At 36.7% G+C, this 16,956-nt stretch overlaps 1 protein-coding gene and 1 long non-coding RNA gene across 4 annotated transcripts in view; both read left to right on the forward strand.

Annotated features, from left to right (window-relative positions):
• The first annotated feature begins 8 nt into the window (after positions 1-8).
• Positions 9-664, forward strand: LOC116805314. Its single transcript, XR_004365123.2, has 3 exons — positions 9-93; positions 490-529; positions 605-664. It is a non-coding gene; the product is annotated as an uncharacterized LOC116805314 (long non-coding RNA).
• An 8,566-nt stretch (positions 665-9,230) lies between these two features.
• Positions 9,231-16,956, forward strand: part of LOC6561659 (E3 ubiquitin-protein ligase TRIM9) — a 90,045-nt gene continuing 82,319 nt past the window's right edge. For 2 of the 3 annotated variants that reach the window (XM_032736258.2, XM_032736259.2), the window contains exon 1: positions 9,249-10,486. In XM_032736258.2, coding sequence (XP_032592149.1) covers positions 9,557-10,486 — 930 coding nt within the window. In that variant the 5' untranslated portion in view covers positions 9,249-9,556. Of the gene's footprint in view, positions 10,487-16,956 lie in introns of all 3 variants that reach the window. The other variant, XM_001988700.3, reaches the window with a different exon arrangement.

Below are 16,956 nucleotides of genomic sequence, written 5' to 3' on the forward strand. Positions count from 1 at the left end.
ATGGTAGCGAGGCATTGAAATGGAAAATCAGATTAAATATTTAAAATGGACAAGAGCCTGCGGCTACCCAGAATTACGAGTATGTGCTCTAATGTGAGTGTGTGTATGTGTTCGGGGAAAGTGTCTTTATAACTTTGGCATATTTATTGAAAGTACATTTTATTAAAATGCTTTCATACTGGCACTGACAGACGCCGAGCCAAAATGGAGATGTGTTGAGGCAAAGAACGTCCACTGACAAATGCAAAAGCTGCCAACAAATTTCACACTCCAAGACTGCATTGGTATTCTGTGTGCTCTTGTGTTTTCTGGGCAACCACAAGAAAATAAAAGTGTCAGTTTAGAAATGCAAACGTAATCACTTGCAGTCTGCAGCTCGACCATACTACTAAACAAAGCTATTTTCATTTGCCCCAAACTCTTAATTGTTGGTACTAACTTTAAATTAAGGAATAAAACACATTGTTTTAAATTTTTATATATTTGCAGGTGGATTTTTATGGTTTATGCTTGCGCTGGTGAAGAACAGGTTGTCACAATAAATTAAAGAAATTATTTAATTATGGCAATTTCAAGCTTCAAACATTTTGTGTATTCATTTTAGATGTCGGATTAATGTTGAGGTGAAATCATGAATAAAATGGATGAATGGATGGATAATTAGGCATAGAATGAGAAAAATGTGTTTGACATTTACACTTCAACATTTTTATTACACTTAAGAGAGACAAGCGTAATGAAAATTACTTTTCAGATCTTTTTTTGTCACATGTGGATATTTATAATTTAGTAAAACTTTAATTATAACAACACACATGTTTTTCGTCGTTTCCACCTTGGTAATTTTTCATCAGTATTCTATTTCTAACGTCGAAAAATTTTCTTATATTTTTGGCAATGTGCAACGTTTTGTAACGGTTTCACAATAATTTCAAGTTTTTCATTCGTAACAAAAGTGCACTTTTCCGAGCAGCGGTAAGCTGCAACGTGTCGGCTACTTGATGTCGTTGTCCAACTTTTCAAATTGCTGCTTATGTATTTTGTTTTTGTTGTTTTTTGTTTGGTGTAGATTGTGGTGTAGGGACTTGGATTGGATTAAGGCCAAAAGCGGAATTAGACAAGAGACAACAGTAGGCCCTGACATATCAATCATGTCACTTGACCAAGCGGAAATCGAGTTTTGTTTCGCAGCAACTTTCTCATAAGTTTCTGTCCATCAGCAACTTTTGACAGCAACTTAAGCATGCCACACATCTGTTGTGCAATAACTTCGTTAAAATCCTTTGGTCACCATTGTTTGAGCCCTTTTGCATGGACTGTGTCTGCTCTCGATGCTCTCGACTGTGGTGGAAGTGAGCGAGGTGCAGTGCCGGGTGATATGTCCTGCTGCACAGCAAGTGATAAAAGCGACACCCGGGCAACTAACCAACATTCGGTGCTCAAACAAAGGCGGCTTCCCAACCAGAAGCCAGAATTAGGAACAACCAATCGAAGTCATTTGAAGATTTGCGTTCGGATTTGCATTTGAATGGGGCAAGTTTGAGTTGAGTTTTTTCTGTTATACCAAAACACCCAAGAAAATGATTCAACGGGTTGTATGGCAATTGATCAGTGGCTTGTAACAGAAGGAACTATACGAATCCAAAACTATTTGCATTGGCATATCACTAAATATGTGTATACTTTGTGCACCTTCTTAAATATATTTAGGCTTTCTTTGCAAGTCTTACTTATATTTTGGGGTGTTTGCCGTCTGAGTACGGGGTATCGCCGAGTCAATAACCCTCCATCGGTACCAATCTCACTGGTTTTCTTTGTTGTTGTGACTTTGCTGAAGTGCTGACATGCTCGCTTCGAATAGGGTTAAGGCTTTGTCGATCTCACATTGTTTTCCACTTGCTTGCTTGCGAGCACAGCAAGAACTACAACATTTTTGTCATATCATCAGCAAACAATAGAAAATTTGGAATTTTCTTTGTTCGATAGTGTTCCGATTATAAGTACAAAAACAGTTTTATAAAGAGTGTGAGCTTTGTGCCGATATCGGGACAAGTGCTGAATTAATTAGTGCTGAGATATAGAATAAATTATATTTATGTATATAACTTTATTAATATATTATTTATTTATTTATTTAACATCATCTGTACTGTATTTGGTTGAAAAGTGGCTCAATATTTATTTTGTTAATTTTTGAACCTGCGCCATAAAATAGGCTATATTTATAAATCAGATAATTATAAAAATATTTGATGCATTAATTTTTCACATTAAATTTATAAATCCAGTTCTTTAGATTGCAATAAAAATGAATTAAATTAATAAAGTATTTAATCTATAAATATTCATAAATACCAACATTGTGAGGAGCCAAATAATATTCTTAACTGTATGAGTCACCCTTAAGTTTATCAAAAATCCCCTCACATTCTTTGTCTATTCATATTTTTTTGTTTGTAAGCGGTATTCAATCAAACTACAAATCACCCAAAAAGTTGTTGTTTGAGTGGTTCGAGTAAAGTATTTGATTTCATAATCAGAAGAGCAATTTGATTTGCACACAATTTAATTACAGCTCGACTACCGAACACCCTCTAAACAAAAGCTCCACTTCCCCCTCCCACCACTCCAGCATGTCGAGTCCTTTATTTCCCCTATTCCCATATCAAGCACACTGCTCTCATGTTTTGCTGGCCCAACCGACTCTTCGAGCAGAAGGATATGATAGGAGGAGGAGTAGAAGGAGACGGGGAGTAGCAGTTGTGGGTGGCAGCATCTGCAGGCTTCACAGAGTTTTACATGCGGCTTGAGTACATCGGAAATATCTAAAATTTCATAATTGCAACTGGTTTCATTCTGTGGTCTCTCCCCAAAGTGCGTGGCACATGTTTTGTTTGTTTGTGCCTCAGCAGTGGATGCAACCAAATACCCCGCATCTCATATGGCCAGACCGCAAAACATTTAATTACGTTGGTTTTTTCTTTGTTTCTCCCTAACCCTCGCAGTTGTTTGTACTTGAAAACACAATTATTTCGAGGATGTGGCTGACATTCACAACCCGAGTTTTGCTAGTTTGCGGTTCGTTTTATTACAATATCTGAGACCTTTTTTTAAGTAATATTCAGAACACACACTGTTTTCAATTCTGTTTACTTATGGTACCAGGTAGTTGATACCATTCAACTAATATTTAAATATTTGTCAAGATATTTGAAAAAAAAAGTGTGTGATGTGCATTAACATTTCATTTTAAAAATACACAAAAAATACTTTGTAAGTATTATGAGATGCTACACATACACGCCACCGAAACACAAGGAAAAACAATGAAGGATCAAAATTTAAGGCAGCCCCATTAAATCGAATTAGTTCTCAACTCTCAGTGGGGAATGGCGAGAAGATATATCGACTGCCTTGCTCTGTATCAGCGCTTGGATGCTGTACATAAACGTCGATGTTGGCTGCTAATTGAAAATAATTTTAACTAACGAAATAAGAAAAACATGGAAGAATCGGTTATCTTATTCACGACGAAGATTACATACCCTTGTCGACCACAGTTGAGCTTGTTGCGAATGTCTAAATAAATTACTACCAGAACTCATCTTTCGACCTATGATTTTTATGGATGATTTACGATATAGTGATTCGATACAACAAACTCACTGTGTTCAGTAAAATGACACATATATTTCAAGTTTCATCAAGAAAGCATCACAAACATCACGAAGAAATCAATATAATCATTGTTCTAGTGTATAAAAATGGGGAGCGCTTCAGCTGAAAAACTTAATGAAAAATCAAACTCATCTGCTGTGCTGTGTTTGTATATACATATATACTATATATGTATATTTATATATGTATATATATGTGTGTGTGTGTGTATGTGGGTGAGTGTGAATTATGTCGGAAGCCAAAAGGTGCAGGAAAGCTGCAGCTGGGACGCATAGTTGGGGCAACGTGCAACGTGCAACGCATGTCAGCCAGGCAGTCAAGCGGAAGTGCTTAACACCAATACCAATACACACAGTATAATAACGGTAAAATGAAAACAAAAGCGTGGCAAAAAAAAACTACAACAAAAAGAACTTGGCCAGAATGCTTACGAATAGTTTCTATGGCAAACTCGCTTGGCTAAGTAAACGAAAATAATTTTGTATAAATACCACACAGACAACTACTGAAGTATGTGCGATACGTGTGTGTGTGTGTGTGTGGGAATGTGTGTGTGTAGAATTTTACCTGTGCATCGTGGTTGTGCTTCTGACTGCTGTTGATGTGGCTGAAATCCGAGTTAATTCTTGAAAATAATTTATCGAGTGCATTTATAAATGATGCTGTTCTTGTATGTTGACCACTCTTCCTCTTCTTGCTTTCTGGCTTTTTGTTTTTATTAAATCGAGAATACTTCAGACAGAAAAAGAAACAGCAGCAAAATATGCTACAAATTTTCAATTAGTAATTGACATCTGAGAATTTATAGCTGACATCTGTTGACCTGAAATGTAGTCTTGCTTGATACTAGACTTTTTAAAAATATTGGATTGAGACTTTTACTGCACAATCAATTTTCTTAGTTAGTCAATTTTACATTCAATGCACATTTATTCTGGCTTTATTTTCCAACTTTATAGCTAATCAAGGCCAACAAAAGAAAATATTCGCTTTGGTTTTAGTTACAAGCCAAATAAACACCCAGCAATTTGTCATGGCTCATAACATCGACTTTAGGCCCATTTTAACTCGTTAAAAAACCCATCAAAATGCCCAAAACCACTGACAACAACAACAACAAAAAAATGCCAATTTAGCGCGAGTGTCATTTGCTCAAATACAAAATAAACCTCGGGCTGAAGTTACAAACAAAAAAATCTTCACAAAATTACAAAAAACCAAAAAAAAAAAAATCTAATTAAAAATTTGCTGCATGGTAAAACATCCGCTTACCCTCCCCCTACCCCCATAACCACCCAAAATCCAAGGCTCGCGGCAGCAAACAAAAAAGCAATTACAGTGCCTCAAACTGTTGCAACTTCCTGCAATGACAACAGAGGCGCTAAACTTGCAGCCCAATATTAGCAGATGTCCGCCTATACATCTACACCCCTCCACCCGTCCGCTGCTTTACGAGCACAGCATAGCCACAGTGAAGCTAGTGAAGCGCAGACCAGGGGAACGACCAGAGTTGGCGCCAGCTTCCCAATTGGACCGCCTGTGGTTGTACTCGACATAACAGGCAGTCAGGATATCCTACTGCTCGCTGCTCCAGCAGCTGTGTGTATGAGTGTGTGTGTGTGTGTGTGTGTTAAACACGCGAATGTCCTTCCTAATCTCATTTGGCGATGTTATCCTGCTCGCCAAGCACACAACAACAACATCAACATCATCAGCAGCATCATCATCGCCTGGAGCCCAAAAAGGAGTATTTTTTATTAAATGCGCTTCTTTTCGTATACAAAAACAAGCCAACTCCATTTAAAAATTTTTTTTTGTTGAACTTTTTACACAGCCAACTCCCACATGCCACGTCTATTATACCCTGCTTCTTTGGGGCATGTGTGCTCGCAAAAGCACCAAGGCTTTGATAATAAAATAGCTGCAGGACAATTGTCATTTTGACAACTATCAGTTTATCGCAAATGTTTTTTTATTTAGAAAAATAATTCACACACTCAGAAAAGGATCAAAAATGTTTCTTAAAATACATTTTGGAAGTGTGCAAAAGTCTGACTTAATTCTGCATTTTGAAACGAAAATTTAAATAGTTGATTTATGTTTTTAAAAAATTAATGTTGTTCTAAGATATATTTTTAAAAATTGTATTTTATTAAACGCAAAAAACCTGTTTTTTTTTTAGCATATTTCAAATTAATATTTTGAGTATTCCATCTAAATTCTGCACAACATCGATATCTGACTGGCCATAATACAAAAATCAAAAATATAATATAAACAACAATTAAAAGACGATGATTAAGATTTCAAATTTAGAGCTTTAAATATTTTTTTATTTTTTTTTTAAGCTTCATTTTCTTAAAGGGTATTATGCTAGTCATGCATTTATCTTTGGTAATACTCTGTCTAGTTATTATAGTTGAGCTTTTATGCTTTTGTTTGTTGGTGGATTTTGCGGACGTCGCGTCCGCTGCAGCCACAGTTGCCACATGCAACACGACAAAACGCATGAAACTGCCGCTGGCTGCTGAGCACGGGTCCATGTCAGTTACACATACACACAGACACACTCTCTAACACAACCACAACCAAAAGCACGGCGAAAAAAACTTGTTTCCCTTTTTTTTTATTGCTTTTGAAAAAGTGAAGGCAAGGGTAAAAAAGAGAAGAGAAACGTTTCACACCCGCGGTGACCAAAGTATTTCTGCCATTTTGGAATTGCTCTACAAGATGAAGGGGTGGCCGTCTGTGTGTCTGTGTGTGGTTGTGTGAATTTCGGCTGTTATTATTGCGTTTTTATGCATGCGCGCATATTGTGAATGTCCTTGGCCATGGCAACTGGTAACACGACATGATATATGGTCTTAAAGCGGGCCAAAACTCAACTGGCAAAGTCAAGGGGGAAGATGCGTGTAGAATGGTGGCGAAAGTGTTACTCCGATTTTGGTGGTCTTACAGTGGCTTCAAAGTTTTTAAAATATTTTTCAACTATATAAAAGTGAGTTATTGCCTCGGTTAACCCTTGTGCAACAAAGCACGTTAAGTGTATTCAAAAAATGAGAAATTGCTTTGCGAAATATTTTGTTTCATTTTATTATATTTCATAAACAAGCATTGCATGGACAACAAAGTGCTGCAACAGGTTCAGAATTGTAAGAAATTCGGGTACACAAGATATAAATAATTTTTATTATTTTATTAAGTCAAATTGTCTGAGAAAACTATTGTTATCAATAAGCTTAAATTTAAAATTAATAAATATCATTGATATTGCACAGATTTATTATTATTATAACCAAAAATGTAATATAAATACAATTTAAACACATATTTATTTATTCATATATGTTATATTTACTTTTATATATACACTCTATTTTTGTTTACAAACATTTTTCAATTATACAATTTCCAGGCTTTTTACCATTCTCAAAATTAATTATAATCTTTAAAAACTCGCTCATAAATGAAAAAAATTACCGATGAATTTCGATCGTGAATTTTTGGATTAAGTGTATTGCTTCTATGAATTTTAGGAAAGTATTCTTTTCACTTTGTCATGTATCATGTACTTGTATCTATTTGTTCGGCTTAGGCTCAACGTTTCTACCTGTAACCGTATGTGGCATGAGTAAACGACAAATACATACATATGTTGTGTCTATGCTTAGAGATAATAGCATACCTTATAAAAATCCGTTAAAATCAATACGTGAACAAATACAAGAAATTAGGCGCCGCTGCTGATAATACGATTCGATGATTTATTATATGCGAGGTGTGTGGAAAATGGGGGAAAAACTGAAGCAAACATTTGCTGAACAATAAATTGAGGCAAATTACGCATACGAATGCGTTGCATGTCAATATTTGCATAGGCAACGAAGGGGACGGGGTAGCACGTATATACCTGAAAATGGAGGCAGTAGATGCCGTTGCCCCTTGTCCATTGGCTCTTGCCACAGCATAGAGTGAGCTGTCAAAACACTTGGTCAATTCCCCTAGCACCATTTGTGTATCTAGCTATCTGAATAGGAAACCCAAATTGAGAACGTGGCTTATTAAGTCAAACGGATTACGCACGTTTTTTTTTTTCGTTGATGTGTTTTTGTTGTTGTTGTCGAGTCTATCGATTCTCATTTGGAGCAGGTCGCCGTGGCTTGTGTTTCGTTTGTCTGTGCACTGAGCAAAATAAGCAGCGTAAACTAAAATAGTTGTCTTGTTGAGCGAAAGTCCCTTTCAAAAACTGAATACTTACTTTCAGCCTCTTTGAAGTCTGAGTTTTAATGTGAGCTGAAAATAAACTTGGCTCAAGTTCCCATTTACAAACAAAATTAATATGTAGACTATTTTGAATGTCGACTAAGAGAAAAAAAAATTACATTTAAAAATCAAATTACAAGAAAGAAAGAAAATAATTTCAAGAGCAACTTGGCCGACAATTGTCAATTGATAAGAAAAACCTAGGAAACTAGTCGGCAGTTTTCTCTCAGTGTGTGTTTGGGCTTTGAGTGTATTTCACTGGCATTTGATGTCCATTGGCCATTTGCAGGCTATTGTCAAAATAAACGCGGCAGGCGATGGCAAGCAAATGTTGCGCTTGCTCTAATCATATATGTTATTGTTGTTGTTGTTGTTGCGGTTGTTGTTGATGTTTTGTGACACCTTTGGCTCTTCTGGTTTGCCATATGGTCGTTGAGTCGTTATCAGTTTACCTGTGGACTTACTGCATACCTGCAGCGCATACATGTTTATTTGTTGTATTCGTATCGATATCTATCGCGTTGATTGACTTTGTTTTTTTTTGTTTTTGCTGCTTATCGTCGCTCATTTGAGAGTGATAAATGCGCCGCACTTTTATCTGGCACTGGGCAGTTTGGCCCACAATACAAGTGTCGACTGTGGCACACAAAAAGAAATGCAGCGTTAACATTTCCAGCCGGCACGATCACATTGCACATTTCAAATTTCAAACGAATTTCTAATTTTATTTGGCTTGCAACCCGATCAACAACCAATGAGAACAGCAGCAACAACAATAACGGAATGTAAACATTGCGCATGCAACACGTTCGCAGGCAGCACACAACATCATCGAACACGAACATGTTAAACTTAACAGAATTCATTGCAACAGTGATAATTATAATAAATACAAATAATTAGTAGTTTATTTATATTCTGCACAACGCAATGAGTATCAAAACTTGTTCTTAATTTTAAATTATTTGAAAAAATACATATATTTTTTTATGAATATGTACATAACTACTTTCTTTTTTATTAGTTCTTATTTCTGAAGACATTTTAATATATATAACTTTTTTTTACTATTCTTTATCAATACTTTCCACAACTATTTAACAAACATTCACAGCAGTGATAAGAAATTTTTGTGGTTGCTGTTGTTGCGCTGCAGTCGTTTCGTTAAGTTTCGTTAAGAGTTGCGGTTGCAAGCGATGAACGAACAAGTCTTTACAACAGCTGCGGCAGTTCAACATGCTGTGGCATGGCATGTATTCGTATTTAACGGAAGTTTGCCAGTTTAGTCTTTGACAAACGTAAACAGCAAGCGGACGTATTGAGCGGTTGACGAAGTGACGTGAAACGTAAAATCAAACGCGAGTTTACATTTACGAATTGTGATCAAGAAACAACGAAGACAAACAAATGACAAGTGTTAAATAACGTTAATTGTTTGCCAAATGAAAGTGCATAGAAATAACAAAAAAAAAAACAGTGTTGCAAAATGAGTGCCCAAATTAAAATTTGAAATCTTAGAGGCAGTTTCCAGTTGGAACAAAGGGGAAAAACCAAGTGAAAGGAACAAATACTAAAATAAGTAATAATTATTATTATTAATTACTGATTAATAATAATGGAGGACGAATTACGTTGTCCCACCTGCAAGCAGTTGTACGCGAATCCTGTGCTGCTGCCTTGCTTCCATGCGCTGTGCCTGGGCTGTGCCCTCGACATACAGACGCCATACACACCAGGGGCTGCTGCCTTGAATGGAGCCACAAATGCCACCAATGGTACGGCTAACGGTGGTGCCAATGGCGGAGTCGCCTCCGCCCCTGTGAATGGTGGCCAGGCGGTGGAGGCAGCTGCTAGAGGATCCGGATCTGGACCTGGTCCTGGTCATCCGAGCACACGTCACAGCTCGCACAGCTCGGCGGCAAGCACGGCCAGCTCGGCAACGGGCAGCGAGAGCGTCACCTCCGATCAGGATCAGTCCGACAAGGTCAGCATCTTCAGTGAGGCGGATTCGGGCGTTGTTTGCTGCTCGAATACATCGCGACCCGTTTCCTATGCCGGCACCGGACAGTTGCCTGGCATGCATGCTGTGGGCGCCGTGGTGGCGCCACCTGGCGCCGCTTATTGTCTCACGTGTCCGCTGTGCCGCAAGCTGGTCTTCTTTGACGATGGCGGCGTACGCAATTTGCCCACCTATCGCGCCATGGAGGCCATCGTGGATCGGTTCTGTGCCCGCGAAGCACTCCGCTGCCAGATGTGCGAAACGGATCCCAAAGTCGCGTCGCTGATCTGTGAACAGTGTGAGATTCGCTATTGCGATCAGTGCCGTGAGCTTTGTCATCCGGCACGCGGACCCCTGGCCAAGCACACCCTGGTGAAGCCACGTGGCGCCGCCCATCTGCGCGAATCGGTGTGCGGGGAGCACGAGGAGACCCTCTCCCAGTACTGCCTCAACTGCAAGATGCCCGCCTGCGGCCAGTGCATCGTGGAACAACGACACCAGCAGCACGACGTCCAGTCCATCAATGTCACTTGCAAGGCACAAAAGGTGAGCACACAATCATCAATCAAATCTTATATTTCTATCAAAGAAAACACATACACTGAGAAAAATTTACTCAAAATTGCAAATGAACAAATTAACAATTTTAGTCCTTAATTAAATATATATCATTAAAATGAGTGGAAGAAAAACAGCAAACTTGATTCAAGGTTATTGGATTTTGAAATAAAAAATCGATGAATATGTTCTTGGCTAAGGAATTTTGATTGAGATTGATGGGATTTGTAGATAGTCTTGAAGTTTGTTTGTTTTTTTCTCTCTCTTTTTTCTAGTTTCCAGTTTTTCTTATGTTTAATGTTAGCTTACATTGACTTAATTAGAATTTAAAAATATTGAAGAGACTTAAATGTATTTGTAAACTTTTGGCCTTCTTTTCTTTTTATTTTTGTCTTTTTTTTATTTGTATATTTTTTGTCCATTTTTTTAGACCTTTTTTGTGATTTTCCTTGTTTTCTGAATATTTTATACTGCTTCCAGTTTAAACAGTTCACAATTTTTATTTAAAACAAATGTGATTGAAGCTTTTTTTATTAATTAAAAAAGTAATAAAAGTTGTTGAGAAAACTTTGAAGCCCACTTTATCGGAATCGTTAGATTATTTGACTATAATGAATGCTTATATTATACATTTTTAAGTTATAATAAATGACTTAAGTTGAATGCAGTCGAATGTTTTGTTGGCTTTCATTTCATTACCAATTAATAATGTAAATACTTGAAGTGTGGTGCAAGAAGTGCATCCATAAAGTTTCCCACTTCAACATTCAACACTCGCACAGTTATCTTATGATATATAAGATCTGATTCATATCACAAAAAAGTACAAATATTATTGCAGTTATCGGAATTATTAATAAGTAAATAGAAATTGTTATGTTGTTTATAGATACTATAGAGATATATCTCTACAATCTTTGGTTGTGGGCTGTTATTGAGTATCTTTTGTATACAATTTGTACACATTTGTATAATTTGATCGACTTTGTCAACTGTGATAATAATAATAATCAAATAATTCAATTAATCATACTCCAAGTGAGGTTCGCAAGAAAAAAACGTCTAGAAAAGTAATATATCATGTATATATCTTTTGTTTCAAACTTATCTCGCTAATTATTTGATTTCTGTGGTTTTGGGTAAAAGTAAAAGCGGTGCACTAAACCAAAATAAATACGTAAACACCAAAGAAATAACCACATCCTGGCCAGCAACAGAGAGAAAAAGCCCTTTTTGACTGTTTCTCGCTTCTCGTTATTCTCCTTGCCGTTTTCTTCCTTTTTCCTGTCTGGCACACGAAAATTTATTGCCGTTCGTTTGTTTGTCTGTGCGCCTCGCACATTTTTCATGCAAAATTGTTTTTTCCCCTAAAGCATTTCTCATGTTTTGCCACACCCCCCACCCAAAGTCCAAAACCCAGAACCTGCAACCCACACCCGCGCAACTCTTCTCTATCTGTTTTCTTAGACTTGTTTGTTTTTGGAGTGTCGCAATCTAAGAACTTTGGCACGCTAATTTAGCGATAAGTTTTGTGAGTTGGGTTTTGCTTGCGTTGCCTAAAAACTCAAAACCCAATACCCATTCTTAAAGTTCTGTGTCTGCTCGTTTGGAATTTAATTTCGAATGTTTTGGCCATTTCTCACCTGCAGCCGTAGGTGCACAATTACACAAAATTCCACTGCGATGTCAACGGCAAACATTTTTAATATGTCATTGGTTTCAACTGTCGCGAAACTCACAAACAGGACGTACAGGACAACAGTAAAAGGACAAGCTAAGTGCGAAAAGTGACAAATTGCAGTAGATGAAAACAAAAGCAGCTAGAAATTGAAAAACAAGAAAAAAAAACGGTTGCAGAGACAGGTCAAGAGGGTAGTAGACAGACAGCAGGTAGCTCAGCATTCAAACAACAAGAACAATTCGCCATTGAAATGAAAGCGAAAAATGGTGAAATAATTCACAGCTTCTTGGTCACTGTAGAAGTTGCTTATAGAAGAACTGAAAAGGTCGTTTTGTATACGAACCGAATAATTAGAGTAGAAGTCGCTGCTTTCTATTCAATACTTTAATTGAAATAGAGACAACTTTTAACTTAAATCTTTTGCTTTGTATATTGGGTCACTTTTTAATAAATAAACGATTAAAAATACAATGAAAATGGTAACATAAAAAAAGTACATTTAGACATGTGATTATTGATCGAAAAAGTAGTACAATTAGATTGCTATCTACTACTATCGCAAACAAGTTGAGTATGTCATTTTTGCAAAAAAAAAAAAAAAAAGAATCGTCATAGAATTCCTTCACACTAATACGATATCATTATGATAATAGGGTAAACTGCACAGCTTAATAAATTAAATGTAACTAAAAACGAATCAAACAACATAAACAAAACTATTTCTGAATTTAGAAATATGATCAAAAATCGGAAAAGTAGATCACATGATCACTATCTAAAAAAAAGTAGAGTATGTCATTTAACCAATAACAAAATCGTCATAAAATTTTGATAATAGCAAGAAATGTTTAGTTACTAAATGAAAATAATTTCATTGAGTATAATGGGCCACTTTAACAGCTATAAGAGCTCGTATATCTTGATCAAATGACGAATAACAAAGCATTTCCGTTTGCTGCTATTAACTGACTCAGCCGCAGCCTGCAAGCAGCTGATGGTCTGGCCAAATTTCACGCGGAACAATGGCCAAAATCAAAAATCTCGTTAAATCTGTGGCTCCTGGCAGCTGAATCCAAAAAGGCAGCTGATCATGTTACTGTCAAGGTGTTGTCTTCGTCCCTACAGCAGCCCCTATGCCCCGCTGCAGCACAGTTGATGACTCCGTGTGAGGCACGCAAACGCAACGCGAACAACGCATGCCTCAATCAACTTTTAGGCCTGGCCCGCACACACACACACAGACATACGTTAAGTGACAACGAACGTGCTGATAAGATTAGCGACAGCACGAGCTGAATCACAACCAGCTCGATACTCATTAGCCGGCTTTCTCTTTCCCTCTTTTTCACTCTCACAGTGCCTCTCTCTTTCTTTCGAAATCATCACTTCATTTTTGGCCAATGTTTTTTTGGTGTTGCCCTGTTCTATTTTTCACACCCAAAGCCTTTGCTGGGTTATTTATCTACCTGCTAGCTGCAGGTAAGCACAGTTTTCAGTATATATATATATGTTCTTTTTGTTTGTTTGCACTGTCATCGCGTACTTTCCCAACATGTTTTCATTTTTCTCGCTAACAAATCATTAATGTTGAGTTTATTATGTACGCGATACGTGTGTACTTGTTATCCTTGGTTATCCTTGTTAGTGCCTCCTGTCGCTGGCTGCTCTCATTTTTGTTTTGCTAAGTTTATGACGCCATCAAAGTGCAGTTCTCGGTTCGCCAACATTTCTCAAACATTTCGCAACATGTTTTGTGTTATTAACCACCACCATCAGGCCCCGCAGCTGTCCCACCTCGACTCAATGTGGCACAGTGTCCTCTGGCAGTCTGGCCCACCCCCCTTCGGTGTCTGGCCTGACGAATGATTTCACTGCATTTGTTCCATTTAACATGGGTGTATTTATTTTCTGTTACCTCCACCAACCCTGAGGCAATGTTCATGTTGGCATTTCGAACAGTAAATACTTTTATTTCATATAAATATATGTGTATGTATGTGTTATACACACATCAGGATCTGTTGTATAAGTAAGTTATGTTCATTGCTTCGATCGAATTTCCTAAGGTTTCACAATAATTAAAAACTGCTGCCAAGTTTGTCTTTAGTTACGTTTAGGTTGGCAATGTATATTATACTTTTATGTAATTTTTCATAACCGCTTTCTAGGATCAGACTTCATTATTCAACAAATTTATATTACATATTATATGAGTTTAAAAATTGATTTTTACTATAAAGTAAATTTACATTGTTTTCTTTTTCTAAATTGAATATTATATTTATGTTAATGTTAATGTTACTTTTCTGATTATTATTAATAACCAACTTTTTATGAATGTTACAAGAGAGTATTCAAATATCTTAATGTTACTTAGAATGTTTATGGTAATTGGAATCATTTCCTATCTTAAATCTATGTCGGTTGTAGAGTTTAATTAGTCTGTGCATGCTTAGGACTTATGTTATGGTCTAATCAATTACCATTACCTTATCTGGTCAGATCTCAGAATATACGTCGAATACGGACCAATTAAAATGATTACGAGTATGCATCAGTGTCAGTCGTCAAACTACATCGAGCTGGGCAAACTGGACAAACATGAGGCCCTGGGGAATGCTACAGAGAAATGCTTTAGGGAAAAGGGTCTGCTGACTGTTGACTGGTCAGTTGTTGGGATCTGGTCATTAGAGACTGACATATACACACATTAATACACACACACACAAATACGTGTCGCCAAGTAGATAATGCATATGTCTGGATATTTTGGCAACAAAAACTGCCACTTGGGTTGTTTTTGTACAACTTTCCCTTTGCACTTTCACATCAAACATATGAAGAATATTTGGAACAGTTTCTGGCCAAGTTGACGCCCACCAAATAAAAGTTGTCGCTTGGAAAAACTGCCTGTAAATTATGCACCTGGGAGAAGGCTTTAACCAGCAAGAAAACAATGCAAAGCCAGGTAAATTATAGCACTTTGTTAGGCTGTTTTTGGGGTTACTTGGGTCGGCCTGGGTTGGGTCCTGACTTTATTATTATTTGTGAACAAGCAAATGTTGGTATTTCTCGTGACACACAATGGCAGCAGTACAAATGGCAAAAAGCGAGCAATTTTATTTGAATTAAGCACAGCATAAACACAAACGCTCCCCGACTCCTTCGTCCTTTGCGTATGGTCTATGAGCATATCCTTAAATTCATTTTAAGGTGGCGAATGGTGTTTTTATGTGACGCTCTTTGAAATGGATTTTCATTATGACGCCGTTTTTTGTTTGCTGCCTTTTGTTTAATTTTCTTTTTATTGCTTGCACAGTTCTTGCTATGAATGCCCTAACTAAAAACGGGTATAAGTCACTTCCATGAACAATTAAAAATGTTGGGAACTTCTCATTAAATATAAAGGTATTTCTGCTTTGTTTCTGTTTATCTGCACTGAAGAGAGAATTTTGCCCAATTGTATCTTTTTATTGACTTTTAATTATTCGTTCTTATGTGGCACTCCAATGTTCTAAAATTAATTACAGGGTATATATTGATGTCATTATTAAATTATTTAATAAGCTGCAGAACATGTACCAGGTATTTCTCTATGGTTTTTTGCTATCTGAAAAAAAAAGATAATTTTGCGATAAAGTGAATTTAGAGTATATTATTTTGATATATGAATTTTATATTTAATATTTGATAAATAATTAAATATACATTCTTGATTGTTGAGAATTTAAGTACAGGATAACTCTAAGTTAAGCATTGCCTTGTTGTGCTTGCTTTGCGCTTATCCACAAACAGCGGCAAACAAACTCAAAGCTACCCAACCCAAATGGTACTCTCTCTATAACTCTAACTCTAACTCCAACTCTAATTCTATCTCTATCTCTATCTCACTCTCTCTTTAACTACCTCTCTTTTTTCGCCCTTCTGTTGCCACACTGGTTTACAGACCAGCCTAATGCTCTGCTGTCAGCAATTAAGTCGATACGCTTTTTGCCTTCTTCCATTTGCCATTTGCTTACATGCGTTATCCTGTCGTGCTTGTGTGTATTTAACTGTATATATGCGTGGTTGTCGTGTGTGTGTATGTGTGTGTACCTGTGGGTGTGTTTTGAAGCGCCTTTCATTTTGGGCATTGACTTTGGGCTTTTGGTGCTTTAATTCCCACTTTTGCCTCCGTAGTTGGCTCTTCTGCGTCTGCTTCTAGGCAGTTAATTAGCACTGCGCTGAATTTATTTATTAATTATGTAATTCATTTTTCTGCGTAATTATATTGGGACCTGCTGCCAAACATAAAAGTGAATACACACAGTGTAATTGGGCAGTAATTAGCCAAGTGTTGGCACAAAGTACGGGAAGTCTAAATACGCAACGGAAGTTCTTAAAGTCAGGTGCCTAGAAGTATATTAAAAATAAATAAAAAGGAAAATGAAGAGCTTTGGTCATGCGAAAGAATAATTGTAGGAACTTAAGATATGAAAAATAGTTGTGGGATGAATAAATTTCTAAAATAGCACAGTTAAAACAAAAATAGTTTCATTTGTTTGGAAATAATTTTCTATAAATACTTGAATATTTTCTATAGTTTCTTAAACTACAGATAACTTTAATTATTATTCCTAATAAGTATAATTAGCATAACTCTCTGATAAGTACAATACCAACAGTGAGCTTTCATTAAATACTTGCTTGTTCATTAAAGTATCTTAGACTATAGAAAACTTGAATCGTTTTTCCTAATTGGTATCATTATCTCTCCTCTATAATAAGTACATTGCTA

Source organism: Drosophila grimshawi, unplaced genomic scaffold, assembly GCF_018153295.1.
Source record: "Drosophila grimshawi isolate 15287-2541.00 unplaced genomic scaffold, ASM1815329v1 contig_1377, whole genome shotgun sequence".
Taxonomy (NCBI): domain Eukaryota; kingdom Metazoa; phylum Arthropoda; class Insecta; order Diptera; family Drosophilidae; genus Drosophila; species Drosophila grimshawi.